Raw genomic sequence first — 15,192 nt, 5'->3', positions numbered from 1 at the left:
CGTACTGCTGGCAGAGCACCAACCCCAACAGGTGAGCCACTCGGGCCGCCGCAACTTCACCTTCAGCTGTCCGAGCTTCGACCCAACGCGTGCAGGGTGGACAGAGTTCATCACCATGGCCGACTCGTTCACTCTCCCTTTGCGTCCGCTTGTCGAGAAGCGAGAGCGACCCGACACTCTGCCCGTGGAGATTGCCCAAATCAACAGCCAGTGGGGCTCCTTTCGGGATGTCAATGAGGATGTTCTCCGAGCCAGAATCGAGGAGGAGAAAGAGAGAGACGGCGTTCTGGAGGCGGAGGAGCGTGAAAAAAATGGCGCAGAGTTCGATATGACCGAGCGGTTAGAGCAATTGTATAAGCGGCGCGCCGAGATCACTCAATTCGCTATGTCGGTCTATCCGTTCGCCCGCTCAAGGCTTTGCCGGTAATGGGAGCTGACAACATATAGGCAAGCTCACATGGAGACCATGTTTGCCCTCGATTTCGTCTCACTAGTGCTCTCGAAGCACGCCCCCCGCCAGGCCGAAACCTCCATGTCCGCGTTTCTGAAACAAGTCGCGCCCCTGGGATCTCTCGACACGGAGGTTGTCAGTCCTCGACCGAAGCCAGAAACAGCATCCAAAGACGTTTCAGCTGTCTCGCGCGGATGGCGAATCCAAAATTTTAACGCTGCCGCAAACAAACTGCTGAACGCTGCTGCCAGACTCGAGGGTGAGGTCGCATCGGAGACCCGATATTGGAACGAGACCCTGGCCGTCAAGGACAAGGGATGGAAGGTTTCCCGGCTTCCTCGCGAAAGGCAGGCACTGGGAGTGCAGTATGGGTTTCTTGAAGGTAAGTTACTTGAGATGGCAGATGACCTGTTTCTAAATGCACCGCAACAGCCACGCCCGTGTTCCGCGACCGTGGGCTCGCTTCTCTACTCCGAGCCGAGGATGGTGCTTTACTTCTGGACCGAGGTCTCGTTGCTTCTCAAGCTCGCTTCGTTCGCGTCCGAGTGAAGCAAAATGGTGGGGTTTCTGGCGGCTCTACGTTAACGCACCCGGGATACAATATCGGGGAGTCGATCGAGGGCCGCATTCTACAAGCGCGCGACGCCGTTTACGAGGAAGAACTCTTCCATGAGCTTGTTCGAGAAGCTAGACTTATGGCTACCTATGGCGTGACACTGCGACAGGATCTCATTCGAATCCCCGCTGCGGACGACTTGGAAATCGTGCTGGATTTGGTGGATGCCACTGAAGCCACTTTCCACTCTGGGCCAGAATCATCTCAGCATGACTCTCTACTGGCCGATGGGCTGGCACACTCTATTCGACTACTCCTTGCCTACGCTCATCGCCAAAATCTTCGACGTCGCACCCAAGTCCCGCCGCCACTGACCCCCAAGAAACGAACCACCCCGGAATACCATCTTCTTCGGCCGGCTCTGGCTTATCTTCAGCACATGTCCAGCGTGCGATGGCTGGAATCTTTCTTGGAAGATATCTTTGGCGTTCTGCGATCGGCAGGTCTTGAAACTTCGGGGTACAATGCCGATGTCTTTGAAACGTGGAAACGTCCGCACGCTTCGCGCTCTGCCCCAGTAGAGGCAGTTATTGAACAATTCCTCACACCAATCGAGTCGACTTTCACCGGAAAGCTTCTCACTCCTCAATCTTCATTCACCATCACCGTCCGCACAAGCCTTTCCTCGCCGCCTTTCGGAACCAACTTTGATGTGTCCTTCGACTTTTCCAAATATCCCGACCTTAAGTCTCCTGGTCGCCTTGGGGTGGAGGATGAAGTCCAAGTTGCCCTCACCCATCTTTTACTGCTTGACATCGTCTCTATGATATCATCTGATGATCTCTTCGCCTTAACGGCTGATGGAAAGGACCCCAAGGACACGCGGCGATGGGAGGCGGTATACCCGCATCTGGGTGAGCTCCTGCTATCTTCTTCAAATCCTGAGAAGCATCAGAAGATGAAAGTTACCATATCACGCCAGGGCCTCTCCGTCGAAACCTACCTGGTGCGCAACATCGACGGAATCGGACGTGGCGCATGGGAACTACGTTCAACCCACCCGCAGGCCAAGACCTGGAAATCACCTTCGTCCACCGATAAGCAAGCTGAGCAACCCTCGCTGATTGAGTTTGTTTCTGCCGAGACATCGGCACCGGCTGACGAGCGATAAACCCCAAATCGGCCTATAGTGGTCAGGTCCAGGGCTCCAGCCCGTGACAATTTCCGCCTTTACATCGGCGCAATTTCTTTGCGCCCGAATCATGCTGCCTGGTAATTTCGTTCGGCATTTTGGGTATGAACGAAACCGTCCTGAATCTGACCGGTCTTGAACCTGCCTTGTATTTTGCTTTCCTCCGCTTTCCATTGTTTTGTCATTGCATGGATTGGCGCTGGAGAATACTCGATACCCTTGTTTGACTGCGATTCCATAGAAGCATGGAGCTAGTTTACGGCTTATTTTAACTAAGCTCGCGGACATCTTCCTACCGCTTCAAAGTCATGTCCTTCATCTGAAATCCTTGATATGTAATGGCTTGAGAAATCTTCTAGGAGAAAACACCCCAAATGAATTATAGCTTCGAGCTTAAGCCCTTGGTCGCTCGCGAGACTGTGGACGTTTCTCCCAGTCTCTTCTCTCCTGTGCCGTATGCGCTCGGGAGCCAGTGGCTCACGTTCTTCCCTAACATCATCAGGGTCAATCCCTCTCCACTCATCAAGCAGTTTGCCATGCCATAGCCATTAAACCCAGCTGCAATCCACTCTTCATCGCCGATTCGTCCAGACAGATCGGACGAAAGCCTCCCGACTAGTGGCAGACCATCGAATGAAAATCCCATGATGCCACTCCAAGCACTTACTAGTCTCCATGGTGGCGAGCTGTCTTTGCCAAAGAACTGCGGCAATACCGATAGTAGATGCGTCACCGAGTCCTCGTTCATGAAACTATCATCTGGAGACACGGATTCCTCCACCCGGGCGTTCTCCCCTCCAAAGTAGAAGTAACCCGTCTTTGCGCTTTGTCCAAGGTAATATATCCCATGGCCATAACAATTGCCCTGAGCTTCATATGACGGCGGATGGTGAAATCCCCACGAGATAGTAGGCCCCCTGTTAGGCATTGAGTCTCCTGGGTCTTGAGCGAACATAGTGTCCTTGAAGGGGTGGAGACGCCCACGCAATCGGGGTAACAGATGGCCGCTGTAACCGTTCGTACAATATATGACACTGTCAAGTCGTAGCAGTCCTCGCGGCGTGTGGAACGAATAGGGATATACGGTGGTGATGGATGCTATGGATGTGGCATGATGCTCAACGGCTTGAACGGGTGTGTCGGTCCGGATATTTCTGCAATCAAATGTCGAACACCTTTCTGACCAAACGATATGGCTAAATGGTCCCTGTGGGTAAAAAAGCCCCCCCTGGTGCGCCGCGGACGCCGTATACCTAGGCAAGATCAGAAACGAGGCATCGGGAGAACCCTCGAAGGGGAGAAAAAAATAATAAAATGGATCCACGCACCTTGAGAACAAAATCAGCCTCAAGAATCTTATACAAACCCTTTGGCGTCGGATAATCCCCTTCCAGGCGCGCGATACTAGTCTTGAACTGGTGAAATGTTTCATCTGCCAAGAAGACACGCAGCTTCTTGATCCGCTGCATGTCCATTGTCTGTAAGGCATCGTACTTTTCAACAAGCCCGTGCATCTTTTCGAGATTGCGAAGTATAATGCAACAATTTTTCTAGCGGTTTCGGCCCCATGTGCCTCTGCCAGGTGCATATACTCTTCGCCGACATTCATGGCCATCTGCCCACCGTTTCGCCCAGTAGCTCCAGAGCAAAGCGTGCGAGCTTCGAGTGCATTCACTGTTGCCGACGGATGGCATTCTAAAAGTGTCTTGGCCACAGCCAGCCTTGCGATCCCTGATCCGATTATGGCGAAGTTTCTCTCTGCTGGCAAATCTGGAGACCGTGTATCTGCTAGAACATGAGGAATATGCTGCCAGTAAGACTGAATCGGACTGGATTGCGAGAGCCCTGGGTCTTGTAAGACAAGGCGAGAAACTGGCTTTACTTTGTTTCACCAAATGATATGAGCATTGCTTTCAGCAAACCTGCGGACTTCTGGTTTGGTGCCATGAGGTCAAGGATTCAACCGTCAGGTCTGCTTACCAGCCCCACGATACATAGAAGAAGAATAAATGGAATCAAGTTTATGATCCTAATAAAATTAATTATCGTCTTCGTGCGGGGTTCTATGTTATCACGGTGGTCTGGGTAGAGCTGCCTGGGTAGGACTAGGGCATTGAATGATATGTTACTAGTATTTCTTTTCCCACTTATTCAATTCCCGGATGCGTGATATTTATCAGATATACCATGAAAATGCCATGCCCTTTTTCTGAAATGTATGTATTGAGATGCTAAGGTTTCCGTGCTGTACCTTGGGCGGTATATGAAAGCACACCGTTTGAAATATTTAAATTTTGAACCATATTTATGTCTTTCCGAAGTGTAGAGATAGTCTCGTAAAATTTGCTCCTGCATATGGATTACCCACTGTTTTGTGAAGATGCGAAATCCTCGTGGGTGTGGTATGGATGCCCCCATAAATAGCGTAACCGCATGCCGACTCACATTCCACTCCAGCTATCGAAACCCAACCCGCTTGGACCAGGTGAGGAATGCCAAATCTTTGTTATTATCCACAGGTATCGAGTTCCATTGGGAACGAGATTTAACTCCCTGGTTTTCCCCTCCTCGCAGTCATCGCATCTTTCTGCCTCCATCCCAAGGTCACGATGAAGTTCTCCACTGTCACCCTGGCTATTTTTGCTCTGGCCACCACTGGCCTCGCCAAGAAGACTTGCACCCCCAGTTTTGACTACTGCGCCGCCGAGCTCACCAAATCCAAGGGTGAGCGTTGCGTCTCCGATCAACCGGATCACTCTAACATCAATAGGTTTCACCAATGATGATCTGAAAGACGTGCTGAAGGGGACCGATCTTGAGACGGAGCCATTGAAGAATGTGCTGTTTCACTGCAAAAACCCCGGAATTGTTGGCCACCCCAAGCTTTGCAAGAGTGGCTGCAACGATTCAGAGCAGGAGGGTAGCCACTCATGTTCGGGGTAAGTCCATTCAATCCACGCAAAAGAAAGCTCAAAACTCATTGACGAGCAGCTAAACACCCCGGGATATTTGGAATACTGGTGGAAATTGGCCCATATTCTGCGTCTAGCTGCAGAGTTTGAACTGGAATATTACTACATTGATAATCAACACATGGATCCGGAACGGGAGCCTTGAAGAAAAAGATTGGCTCTACAGTATTCCCAATAGTCACAATTTCCCTTGACCGCAGGCTTGAGCTAATCTGCTTGATCACCAAGGAATTTCCTCCCCATCATACCTTGCCCTGCTCAACTTCTCCCACCCGGGAACAAGGATGTCAAAGAATTTTCCATTCTGTTCAGGACCTGCCTTTTGTACAATATCAACCACCTTCTCAGCGCCAACATCAACCGGCAGATCTGCTCGCGCGCTGCCGAGTTCCGTGCGCAACCACTGTGAACGTCAGGAAAAGGCAGTGAGAGGAGTGTAGAGTTCGGCACGTACACCAGGGCTGATGGCCAAGAATGTGAAGCCATCGTTGGCATATTGCTGAGCATATTGCACGGTCAACATGTTCATGGCAGCTTTCGATATTTTATAGGCCGGCGACTTCATATGTTGGTAGACCTCAGCCATGGCAATAGACCCCAGAGTTGTCGATCTGCCCAGGTTAACCTTTAGATTCATTTTAAACAAAAATAATACCCAGGCATGGCTTACATATTGATCACGGCTTTCTTCTCTGCCCTGCGAAGAAGAGGTAAGAAAGCCCTCGTCACTAGATGACTTGCTGTCACATTGACATTGAAAACCTCATTGAGATTGTCCCTACCGAGTCAATATGTTGGTATCATTGCAGGAAAAAATCACCTACATTCCTTCCAATCCTGTCGGCGACCAATCCATCACTCCAGCATTGTTAATCAAATAGTCTAATCCCTTTCCATGCAGCTTCTGTTCTACTAAGGTGGTTGCCTGTTTCACACTGGCCTCGTTGGTGACATCCATAGTCACAAGTTCGATGCGACCTGCCGATGCATTCACCAGCTCCTTCAAGCCAGGTGAGTTGTCCTGGCGAGCGGTCGCAATGATGGTTCCGACCTCGGCCTTCGGCAAGGCAACAAGACGAGTGACTAGTGCCAGTCCAAGGCCCCGCGAGGACCCCGTGACTAAATATGAGGCCATGGTTGTGAGGTCCTGAAATGATTGTTGTAGTTTTAAGAGTGGTTAGCAGGCAAGTGATGTGGGGGGGGGACATTGATGAATCCACGCGGTTTTGACCCGATCGTCAACTCCGCTTAACGCCGACCGCTGCTAACTAATCTCCAGTAACTCGGGAGTAACGCAGAGCACACGCCGGGCTGAATGGTCTTCTGGCAGAACATTGTACGAAATAATAACACTTTGAGCAATTCCATCTCAAGAAATATGTATTAAGACTCAGCCATATTCACAGAACTCCCCCTGTCAGAAGCCATACATTGAGAAAAGTCACCACGAACGCCAACAGAGCAGAACGAAGACAAGGTAAACCAAAAATTCAATCCCAGATGAGCCAGCCCGCTGATCCACCAATTGTGATGATCACCATTGCTGTCAAGATTCCTGCACCCGCCTTGTCACCTGTGGTAATATCGAAAGCCAACTCCGAAGGTTTGGGTTTGGACGGAGGGGCGCCAGCATTCGGATTTCCTTTACTCGTCCCACCGTTGTCGTCGGTGACCGGTGCAGCAACGCGGGTGATCAGATTCGCCTGGATCACCTCAAGGGCCGCCATCTGCTGACCAAAGTCTTTGCTGTGATCCCACTTTTGGTCCGTCCATTTCATGCCACAGGTCGTTCCCTTATCACCGCCTGTGCAGGTTTTGGCAGCAGCCTGTGCAGAGGCCTTGAGTTTTTGCATAACACGATCGTATGTGAAAGGCGCCATCTGGGTGGTTTGGGCCATCCAGCGCGCGAGGTACCCTTTGAAGGATCGCTGGTCCACCTTGCACGTGTTGATTGTCTCACAGGCCCGCTCATACATCACATTGGGTGGATCATGAGTAAAGAAAACATCAGAGGCAGCGAGGATCTTCTCCGTACGCTCTTTCCACTTGGGGTCCTCGGTCTGGGGGCACAGGTCAGTTTACCATCCACACAGTCAAACCAGATCCACTCACCAAATTGTACATGTTCGCTGCACCAAGCAGGTAGACCCCAGAGTTATAGGTCCACTCAATCTTGTTCATCTCCGAGCAATTGTTCAAGTCACTGGCCCCGTCCCAGAAGCGATACTGAGGAGTCATGAATCCGACATTCGTGGTCCAGTCCCATGCCTTCTCCGCCCATTCCTGGTACGTTTCGTTCTTGGTGTATTTGGCCAAGCGCGCTGCTAGGTTGAAAAGCCCACCGGTGGATATTGTGTTCTTGTAGTTATACCCATTGTTCCAGGTGAAAATCTGCCAACGAAGCCCTCCCCCGCATGATGATTTGTCCCACCGTGGAACCTGAGTGTTGAAGACCGCCTGGGCCATCTCGAGCCACTGCGGCTTGCCGTGAGGAGGGTTGGGGAAATTTCGTTCGGCAGCGGCCATGGCGGTGAATGCCCAAAAACTTTGGTCATCGTTTCCCTCCGTCTTGCTCTGGTTGCTGGGCATGAAAGCAGCGTTGTCCCCCGCCTGCCACAGCATGCCCTGCATGGTGATGTCGTTCCAGGTGTCGTCACCGGTGTAGAACCAGTAGTCGATCAGAGCGTTGAACATGGCCCCGGCCTCCCACCAGAAGTACGGATCTGGTAGATTACCGGGGTTGTCGCCTGGATTCATGCCGGTATAGTAGGTCATCATATTGGTCGCTACCTCCTTCGCCGCTTTTTTAATAGAATCTGAGATTTGCTGTCAGTAATTTGGTGTTCATCAACTCCTGGCGCCGGGTGACCTGCCTTCGTTATCGATCTGGAGCTCAATAGACTGCACTGTCGACGCGCCCAGCAGAACGGTAGTAAGAAGGCTCAGCCAGGATGACCGAAGAACATGGTTGCCGATACGCATGACGAGGGGATATTGTCCTCGATGTGGTAACAAAACGGGACCGATTGACAGCCGGAGTGTTCAGCACAGCGATCCCCCGGGAAGAGGACTTGAAAAAAAGGGGGGAGAAGCGCAGAGACAACGTCAGAGCGGATGATGCACAGGAGCGAGAGGGGTGAATTGTATGAGTACATTCCAACAACATCAGGGGCGCTGGCATGGTAACAATGCCTGCTCCCCTCCGGCCATTGTCACTCCACACATCGGAGATGTCGGTCAGTGTACCTGAGCATTGGTCGCATGAAGCGTCATTGACAGCCGGTTCCGACCGAAACCACCTTGGGGGACGGTGAGGTGCAACCTTTGGCTCCCCCCTCCCACGGTTCTTGAATCGGGTGCTGTACGATGCGGGCCGGCAGAGGAACATCTGGCGGGGCCCTGTCAGAGGGATTCGGGGTATCGACCGAGGGGTATTGGAAGCACTGGCGAATCATTTGCCACAAAAGGGACTCGAAGAAACATGCAATTGAGTCGCCGCAAACGAGGTGGTTGCGACAGTCGACGCATTCCAGCGTTGCAGTGGACATCCCTTTCCGGTAGGGAGGAAATGACCCTTCTTCACCCTGCGGTCTCCATCTTCCGAGAGGCCCAGAAGATAACCATTCAGTGCCACCAAGATTTGCGACGAGACTTGGAAAAGGCCATGGATGTGGTTGTGAATTTCGTCCATCAACTCCAGCGTGTATGCCTCAAAGAGTGTAGGCCTGCAGGCTAAGGTAACAGTCCACAAGTGGTTATGCCTGCTATATCAGGCAGCGAAGCACCAGCACGTTACATCCTCAACACCTCATCTACACAACTGCATTGTTGATTCAGTTAAAGTCATACAGTTGACCATCGTGTTTCGAGGTGCGCACCTCCGCCCTGGGCTTAGTCCATTCAACTCAACCGCGGAACTCCAGAGTAAGATCTCTGATGAGCACTGCAAACCGTCGGCATAATACCACGGTTATAGAATGCTAGTAAATCAGTGTTACAATAAGTATTCCAATGAGTGTCGGAGGTCAAATGTTGCGAGATTCAGACAACTTGCTCTCAAAACAACCAGCCGCCCCAAACAATCCCATCCCATGTTGACACCACCAAAGCTCGACGCCATCCTGGTGGCACTCGTCGGTGCCTGCACCGCGATCACAAGCCCATCCCTTCTAGTTGCTTCTCCTGGAGAAACAGCGGTCTTACCAGGATGGAAGCTTCGGCCGGCCACGACATCGGACGATGTGCATCAGCTATCACAGCCCGGCGCGGATGTCTCGTCATGGTATCGCATGAGCGCTCGTGGTACTGTCATGGCCGGACTCATTGAAAATGGCGTGTACGAGACGGAGTTGTTTTATTCAAACAACAGGGCTCCTACGGCGGACATCGATACAATCTAACTGACCATGTCCAAGAATGGCGCTAATTGCATTCTTATTCGCGCATATCCTACAAACTATCTTCGGGATTTGGCCATGGGCTTCGTGGACTGGAACCCATATCCACCAAACAATGGCACGGGCGTCTGGCGCCATGTAGAGTTGTCTCAGACTGCCCTTTCCGTGTCATCACTGATGTTAAAAATCCCAGAGCAGCCACTGAAGTGAATGTGTCTCTTCGAACTGACTCTGTCAATCATGAGTCTAGAGAGATTCGTGTGACGATTAACGGCACAATCAAAGCTCCAGATGGCTCTATAACTACTCACATCGTCCACACATTCGATTTAAAGTTTAATGCAAAGCAGTCTGTGGCTATCAATACCACAATCAACAATCCCCGAATCTGGTGGACTGCGCGTTGAGGCAATCAGCCCTTATACACGATTCAAGCAAGTGCCATTACTCATGATGATGGTTTGTTGTATCGGATGCTGGCCGTCCTCAACAATTTGGCATTCGCCACGTATCTTCCAAGCTTAATGGATTCAATGACACGGTGTTTGTTTCATGTCAACAGCGAGCCATTCCAGGTCATGGGAGCTGGTTACATGCCAGATATGTTTTTCCGGTTTGATGAAAAGCGCGTGCAGACGATGTTTCAGTACATGCTTGATATGGGACTCAGCACCGTTCGTCTGGAAGTAAATCAAGAATACCCTGAGCTATATAACATGGCCGATCGCACTGGCATGATGATTTTAGCCGGATGGGAGTGCTGCGATAAATGGGGGGCTTGGGAGGTATATCATGGTGGACTTTCCCTCCATATTTTACTATCTTCCCCTACTGACAGCCTTTCCCAGTACAACGATGACATCAATGCCGTTAAATGGGAGGATCAAGATTACGCAGTGGCCCATACATCAATGGTCCACGAAGGCCAACACGGCTCCCAACTCATCCAAGCATATTAGGTCTGCCAAGAGAGAAGCTTCAGCGTGATGTTACATTCGAGCGAGGTTTGAAGGAAGTTGGCGTAGATGTCGGAAGGTTCCGTTTATAGTGTGCCAATTTTTTCGCCGAACATGTGCTCCAGGGGCTGGGCTTCAAAGCTTTTCTCCATTTTTTTTTTCTCTATTTATTTTTTGTTTCCGTGATTGCTAAGTTCGGGCAATCTCTGACCGGTGGCTTCGACGCGACTTATAAGACGAGAATTGCTCAGCTTCGGATCGTTTCCGGTTCGCTTGAAGAGATTGGTATTATATTGAACGAAAAATGATATTATGGTTGCGGGAAAAACTACAATAGTTGAGATCATCGCCAGCCTTTAGCCCTCCAGGGCTGCATCACTATATCGCATGTCATCAAGTTAACTCGGCGGCTGTTTGCAGTAGACCCAATACTTGCGATATCTTCGACCCGGAATATTCAACGCCCAACACAGACGTAGTCCTAGAACTCTCCGAATAAAAGAGGTTTAAATGCTGGCCCGATGGGTCGCATAAAATAGACTCTTTCTGAAGATCTGGGAATGATAAGAGGCCCTTCGCCGGCGTGCTGGCCCAAAGGTAAGATAGTGATACCCTCTGCAGAGCTGGGAAGTTTTCCCGGAGCTCTTTGAAAACACCAGCCCAACTATCAACGGACGCCACAGAGATGTAGTAGAATGTGAGAGCATTGAGGCTCCCACGAAGGCGGCCAAGGAGCTTTAGAAGATCCGTTGCTCTGATCGAAGTCCGGAACAAGGCAAGCTCTTGTAGTCGAGTAAATGTGCCTGACTCGGCCAGCTCATGCATGAACTCATAAGCGAGGCCGTGGGAGCCGAGGTTTAAGAGAAGAGCTCGGAGATTCCGCGTACTGAGAACTAGCTCCAACAAAAACCCGAAATTATCCAGAGTGAGATATTGTTCCAAGGAGAGTTTTTGTAAATTTCCCCAGACGACTCGAAACCGGGGTTGCCGGTAAAGTAATTTTGGCAAGCGGCGCATGTCCATGATGAGAGTCTGCGAACATTTGTTTGCATAGACGAGGTGAAAAGACATGACCGGTAAAGGAGCGTCGACGACCAACGCAAAAAATACTGCTACCGCATCTGTGATCGTAACATGGCTGAAGTCTGGGTGGCCCTCGGGGTATCGACAAAGAATGAAAAAGGACCGACAGTTGGTGAGCTTCAACATCAAAGTATCACGCAGGGACTGGATTGCCTCCATCTCCAGCGGTGCTGATAGCGGACCCCAAGGATGGCGATCCCAAACCAACCCGCGACCGATACCATTATAGTTGCCGAATGCTAGGCTATGCACATAGGGACATAAGGCGGGATATCGTGACAAAGCGTTGATGCGGCGTAGGCTGGTGTCCGAGAGATCGGTTTTGATGGATGAGAAGAAACGTCGGGCGAAATGGTGGAATGTTTTCCGTTGGAGCTCACGACAAACTAGACGCAAGCTCCGCAGATCGTCAGAGTCGACAAGATCCGCAATCAGCTCGATCAGTTCAACTGCCACAGCAGGAAGGGAAACCGGGTGGGTCTCCATTCTGTTGATCAACAGCCCGATATACGCAGTTGCACTTCACACGGTTGGCTTCATATACTGTGTTTGAGAGGAACATATAACTCCGGGGTCTCCGGGGTGGAGAACGGTGTGGAGAAAGATGTTCCCCGGATTTCCTGACAAAGACAGTCAGCCGTCAGTCGCACATCGCCGTTCCCCTCTCAGACTCCCCTCACGTGCTGCGGAAGGCGAAGGTAACCGAGGGCTCTTGAGCGGGACAGACACGCGGAGATGCGTGAATACAATACATTCAACTAGCGAAAAGACGAGAGATCTTTAGATTGACAACAACCATCTATATACCGTCGAGCAGGAAGTGCACACCAGCCAAAACGCCTAAATACACGAACCCTAGTCTATATATCTAATGCTCCATATCTGCGGCAAATGTCTTCCACATCGAACAGTGCTCTAACTGTGTCTGGGGCACCTTTTCCATCGCGGTGGCATTGGTCTGCAACTTCAGTCGTTGTCCCGCCCCGGATCCCCAAGCATGCCACTCCGGTGCAATCGAGTTCCGGTGGGTGTTTGGATTCAGCGCTTTGATGAAACTGAGATAGTAGTCCATGGTGATAGGCACAATGTCCGCGTTGGAGTTGGCATACGAGTATGCCGGCATGTTTGTCTGTCCGACTCCAAAGATCGCAGGCAGATCGAAGACATGAGGAACGCCCATCCCATTCGCCACCTCAGTGGGGTCTCTGACATTGAAACGGTAGTTCCAGACTTGACTGGACGAGAAGTGACGAGCCATATTCGTCGCCATCAAATTGCCTGGACACGTGAACGTGGAATCTCCATACGCGGCTGCCGCAGAGGGAAAGTAAGCGCCATGCTGCGGAAGAGCATTCATTCGTGGATATGCCTTATGGATGGCATTGAGTTGAAGTCCACTCAGGCCAGGGTAGTTGTTTTTCATGAACTGCGCGACCTCTAATTGATTCGTCGCATCATAAGCAAAGCTGGTGCCTTCGTTGGTGTCGTCACTGACCATGAGCGGGACTGCGATGAATTGCCCCTGGTCAAACAGGCTATACAGCCGACCAGGAATAAGAGTTCCATCCACCACTGGGAGAAAATACCACAGCGGAATAGGGGCACTGCTTCCACCCGGGAAGGGCCGAGCAACGTTGGCCATCTGGATGGTCTTGATATCGGTCGCGCGCAGACAAGCAAGCACGTCATCTGCAGAGTGACAGCCAACATCCCGGGCGAATCGCTCATATTGGAATTCCATCTCCGCAACCGTTCTCAGCGTGGGCCAGAAAGAGGACTCGGCGACCGCGCCCACAAAGAGGGTTGTATTTTGTCCACCATACGCTGTCAAATGATGCGCCACGGAACCCGCACCGGCCGAGTCACCATGGATGACGACATGGTTTGGATTGCCTCCAAACTGGCGGATGTACTTTTGAACCCAATGTAGTGCCTTGCGCTGGTCTAGTAGCCCCGCGTTGAGGTCTCCATTCTTCCGCACGCTTTCGCTGGCGAGGAATCCAAGGGCACCGACGCGATAATTGAAGTTCACGAACACAATCTCGTGCCCCGATTGCTCCACCACCTCACTGCCGTTGTAGTTGGCGTTGGAATCGACGGCATAGCCACCCCTTGAATAAAGAACCAGACCGGGAGATTGGAGCTTGAGCTGGCGTTCTTTGGTCGCCAGACATTGACGAATAAACAGTCTTCCGCTAGCGACTCGGTCGCCAACTGCCCTACCCCGACACAAACGGGCCCAAACTAACTCAATGAGCACGGTTCCCGAGCATTAGGAGAGTGCCTTACCGAGGATGCGTCCAGCAAGTTCTCCGTGTGATCAGGGTCTCGAGGCGCCCGGAATCGCAAGTCATCGGTGGGTGCCTTGGCGTACCGCATGCTGAGGTACTGATCCACACCATTGTGAAGCGACACCCCTTGATACCGGGAGTACCCCAAGTCAATTGTGGGTGCACGCGGCAAGGAAGACGGGGACTTGGACAGCAGCCCACCGAGAAGGCCTGCAATCAGGAAGACGGCCATTCACGAAGGCCATGCACCTGCAGTCGCAGAAACGCCAATCCACCCGAGAGACGGGAATCCGCAGTCGCATCTCGCAAGGAATCGACCGTTGGCTCAGAACCCAGATCAGATGAACAGTTGGGTTGGTGTGGAGTTCACGCACTGCTGGGGAATGACTAATCCCAAATGCTCAGAGCCAATCACACACACACGAGATGCTGAGGAGGGATATTTGGTGGGTTTTGAGTGGATGACACCTGGGGCATCGAGGCAAAACCTGCACGAGGCAGTTTGATGTTGTCTTCGGCCTGAGGCTTCTCAGATCACTAGACGCAAGAAAAAGTCTTCTGCGGTCACCACAGAAAAAGACATATTAACACTCAATATCTCGGATCAATCTCCATGGATACCTCGCCCAACTGCCCCCCTCCCCCCCTCCCCGCCAAGCAAAGCCACCTTTCCCTGCCACATAAAATACATTCTCCCATCTCCTGTCTCTTCATCCCCCATTATATCTCATGCATCATGTCGCCCCCGAGCCTGAGAGCACACTATCTCCACTACTTGGAAGAGCTTAACTCCCACGCCGACCGACCCGGATGGAAACCTGACCTGGCCGCTTTTGTCGGCGATGAGCTGCACTATAATGACCGGCCCCTCGCCCGTGCTACCTATGAAGCACTCATCTCAGACTCGGTTAATCAGCTTCCTGGGCTGCGCTACCACCCCATCACACTAGTGGTCGACGAAGAATCCAAACGGGTTGCTTGTCGTCTCGAGTTCACTGTGATACCCAAGGACCCATACATGGGGGTGGCAGCAGGGCAGCGCATGAGATTTTATGAGCATGTCTTTTACGACTTTGAGGATGGGCGGATTGTCCGCGTCCATGCGGTATTTTCTACGCCGGAAGTGTTGGCGACATGAGACCAAGGCAGGACGATCGTAATACTGATCGAGAACAGCTCTTAAGCTCGGGGAAGATGAAGAATTTTGATTTACGTTTCTCCATCCAGTAGCATAAATTCACCATTAACGATGGTGAGAGAGTATTGGATATTCTAGGACGGATAACTGCACACA

The 15,192-nt window shown here is 51.4% G+C and overlaps 10 protein-coding genes across 10 annotated transcripts; 5 read left to right on the top strand and 5 right to left on the bottom strand.

Annotated features, from left to right (window-relative positions):
- Window positions 1-115: 115 nt before the first annotated feature.
- On the top strand, window positions 116-2,178 carry NUU61_003463 (mediator of RNA polymerase II transcription subunit 17; the record flags this gene model as incomplete). Its single annotated transcript, XM_056654045.1, has 3 exons — window positions 116-387; window positions 448-833; window positions 884-2,178. 3 exons carry the CDS (start codon window positions 116-118, stop codon window positions 2,176-2,178), a joined length of 1,953 nt encoding a protein of 650 aa, XP_056512072.1.
- Window positions 2,179-2,578: 400 nt separating this feature from the next.
- On the bottom strand, window positions 2,579-3,713 carry NUU61_003462 (uncharacterized protein; the record flags this gene model as incomplete). The annotated part of the gene is made up of 3 exons (XM_056654044.1): window positions 2,579-3,116; window positions 3,184-3,206; window positions 3,528-3,713. The coding sequence occupies 3 exons, from the start codon at window positions 3,711-3,713 to the stop codon at window positions 2,579-2,581; spliced, it is 747 nt and encodes a 248-aa protein (XP_056512071.1).
- A 1,095-nt stretch (window positions 3,714-4,808) lies between these two features.
- Window positions 4,809-5,142, top strand: NUU61_003461 (uncharacterized protein; the record flags this gene model as incomplete). The annotated part of the gene is made up of 2 exons (XM_056654043.1): window positions 4,809-4,923; window positions 4,970-5,142. 2 exons carry the CDS (start codon window positions 4,809-4,811, stop codon window positions 5,140-5,142), a joined length of 288 nt encoding a protein of 95 aa, XP_056512070.1.
- Window positions 5,143-5,391: 249 nt separating this feature from the next.
- NUU61_003460 (SDR family oxidoreductase) lies at window positions 5,392-6,306 on the bottom strand (the record flags this gene model as incomplete). The annotated part of the gene is made up of 4 exons (XM_056654042.1): window positions 5,392-5,574; window positions 5,626-5,782; window positions 5,842-5,949; window positions 5,996-6,306. The coding sequence occupies 4 exons, from the start codon at window positions 6,304-6,306 to the stop codon at window positions 5,392-5,394; spliced, it is 759 nt and encodes a 252-aa protein (XP_056512069.1).
- A 355-nt stretch (window positions 6,307-6,661) lies between these two features.
- Window positions 6,662-8,153, bottom strand: NUU61_003459 (glycoside hydrolase family 76 protein; the record flags this gene model as incomplete). Its single annotated transcript, XM_056654041.1, has 3 exons — window positions 6,662-7,231; window positions 7,284-7,972; window positions 8,024-8,153. The coding sequence occupies 3 exons, from the start codon at window positions 8,151-8,153 to the stop codon at window positions 6,662-6,664; spliced, it is 1,389 nt and encodes a 462-aa protein (XP_056512068.1).
- Window positions 8,154-9,262: 1,109 nt separating this feature from the next.
- NUU61_003458 (uncharacterized protein) lies at window positions 9,263-9,571 on the top strand (the record flags this gene model as incomplete). Its single annotated transcript, XM_056654040.1, has 1 exon — window positions 9,263-9,571. The coding sequence occupies one exon, from the start codon at window positions 9,263-9,265 to the stop codon at window positions 9,569-9,571; it is 309 nt and encodes a 102-aa protein (XP_056512067.1).
- A 575-nt stretch (window positions 9,572-10,146) lies between these two features.
- On the top strand, window positions 10,147-10,527 carry NUU61_003457 (uncharacterized protein; the record flags this gene model as incomplete). Its single annotated transcript, XM_056654039.1, has 2 exons — window positions 10,147-10,353; window positions 10,417-10,527. 2 exons carry the CDS (start codon window positions 10,147-10,149, stop codon window positions 10,525-10,527), a joined length of 318 nt encoding a protein of 105 aa, XP_056512066.1.
- Window positions 10,528-10,917: 390 nt separating this feature from the next.
- NUU61_003456 (uncharacterized protein) lies at window positions 10,918-12,093 on the bottom strand (the record flags this gene model as incomplete). The annotated part of the gene is made up of 1 exon (XM_056654038.1): window positions 10,918-12,093. The coding sequence occupies one exon, from the start codon at window positions 12,091-12,093 to the stop codon at window positions 10,918-10,920; it is 1,176 nt and encodes a 391-aa protein (XP_056512065.1).
- Window positions 12,094-12,475: 382 nt separating this feature from the next.
- Window positions 12,476-14,130, bottom strand: NUU61_003455 (putative carboxylesterase; the record flags this gene model as incomplete). The annotated part of the gene is made up of 2 exons (XM_056654037.1): window positions 12,476-13,855; window positions 13,897-14,130. The coding sequence occupies 2 exons, from the start codon at window positions 14,128-14,130 to the stop codon at window positions 12,476-12,478; spliced, it is 1,614 nt and encodes a 537-aa protein (XP_056512064.1).
- A 504-nt stretch (window positions 14,131-14,634) lies between these two features.
- Window positions 14,635-15,036, top strand: NUU61_003454 (uncharacterized protein; the record flags this gene model as incomplete). The annotated part of the gene is made up of 1 exon (XM_056654036.1): window positions 14,635-15,036. One exon carries the CDS (start codon window positions 14,635-14,637, stop codon window positions 15,034-15,036), a length of 402 nt encoding a protein of 133 aa, XP_056512063.1.
- Window positions 15,037-15,192: the final 156 nt, after the last annotated feature.

Source organism: Penicillium alfredii (genome assembly GCF_028826965.1).
Source record: "Penicillium alfredii strain IBT 34128 chromosome Unknown utg000005l_segment0_segment0, whole genome shotgun sequence".
NCBI classification, from domain to species: domain Eukaryota; kingdom Fungi; phylum Ascomycota; class Eurotiomycetes; order Eurotiales; family Aspergillaceae; genus Penicillium; species Penicillium alfredii.
The sequence above is the reverse complement of the archived record's forward strand: the minus strand, read 5'-3'. Positions and strand labels throughout refer to the sequence as shown.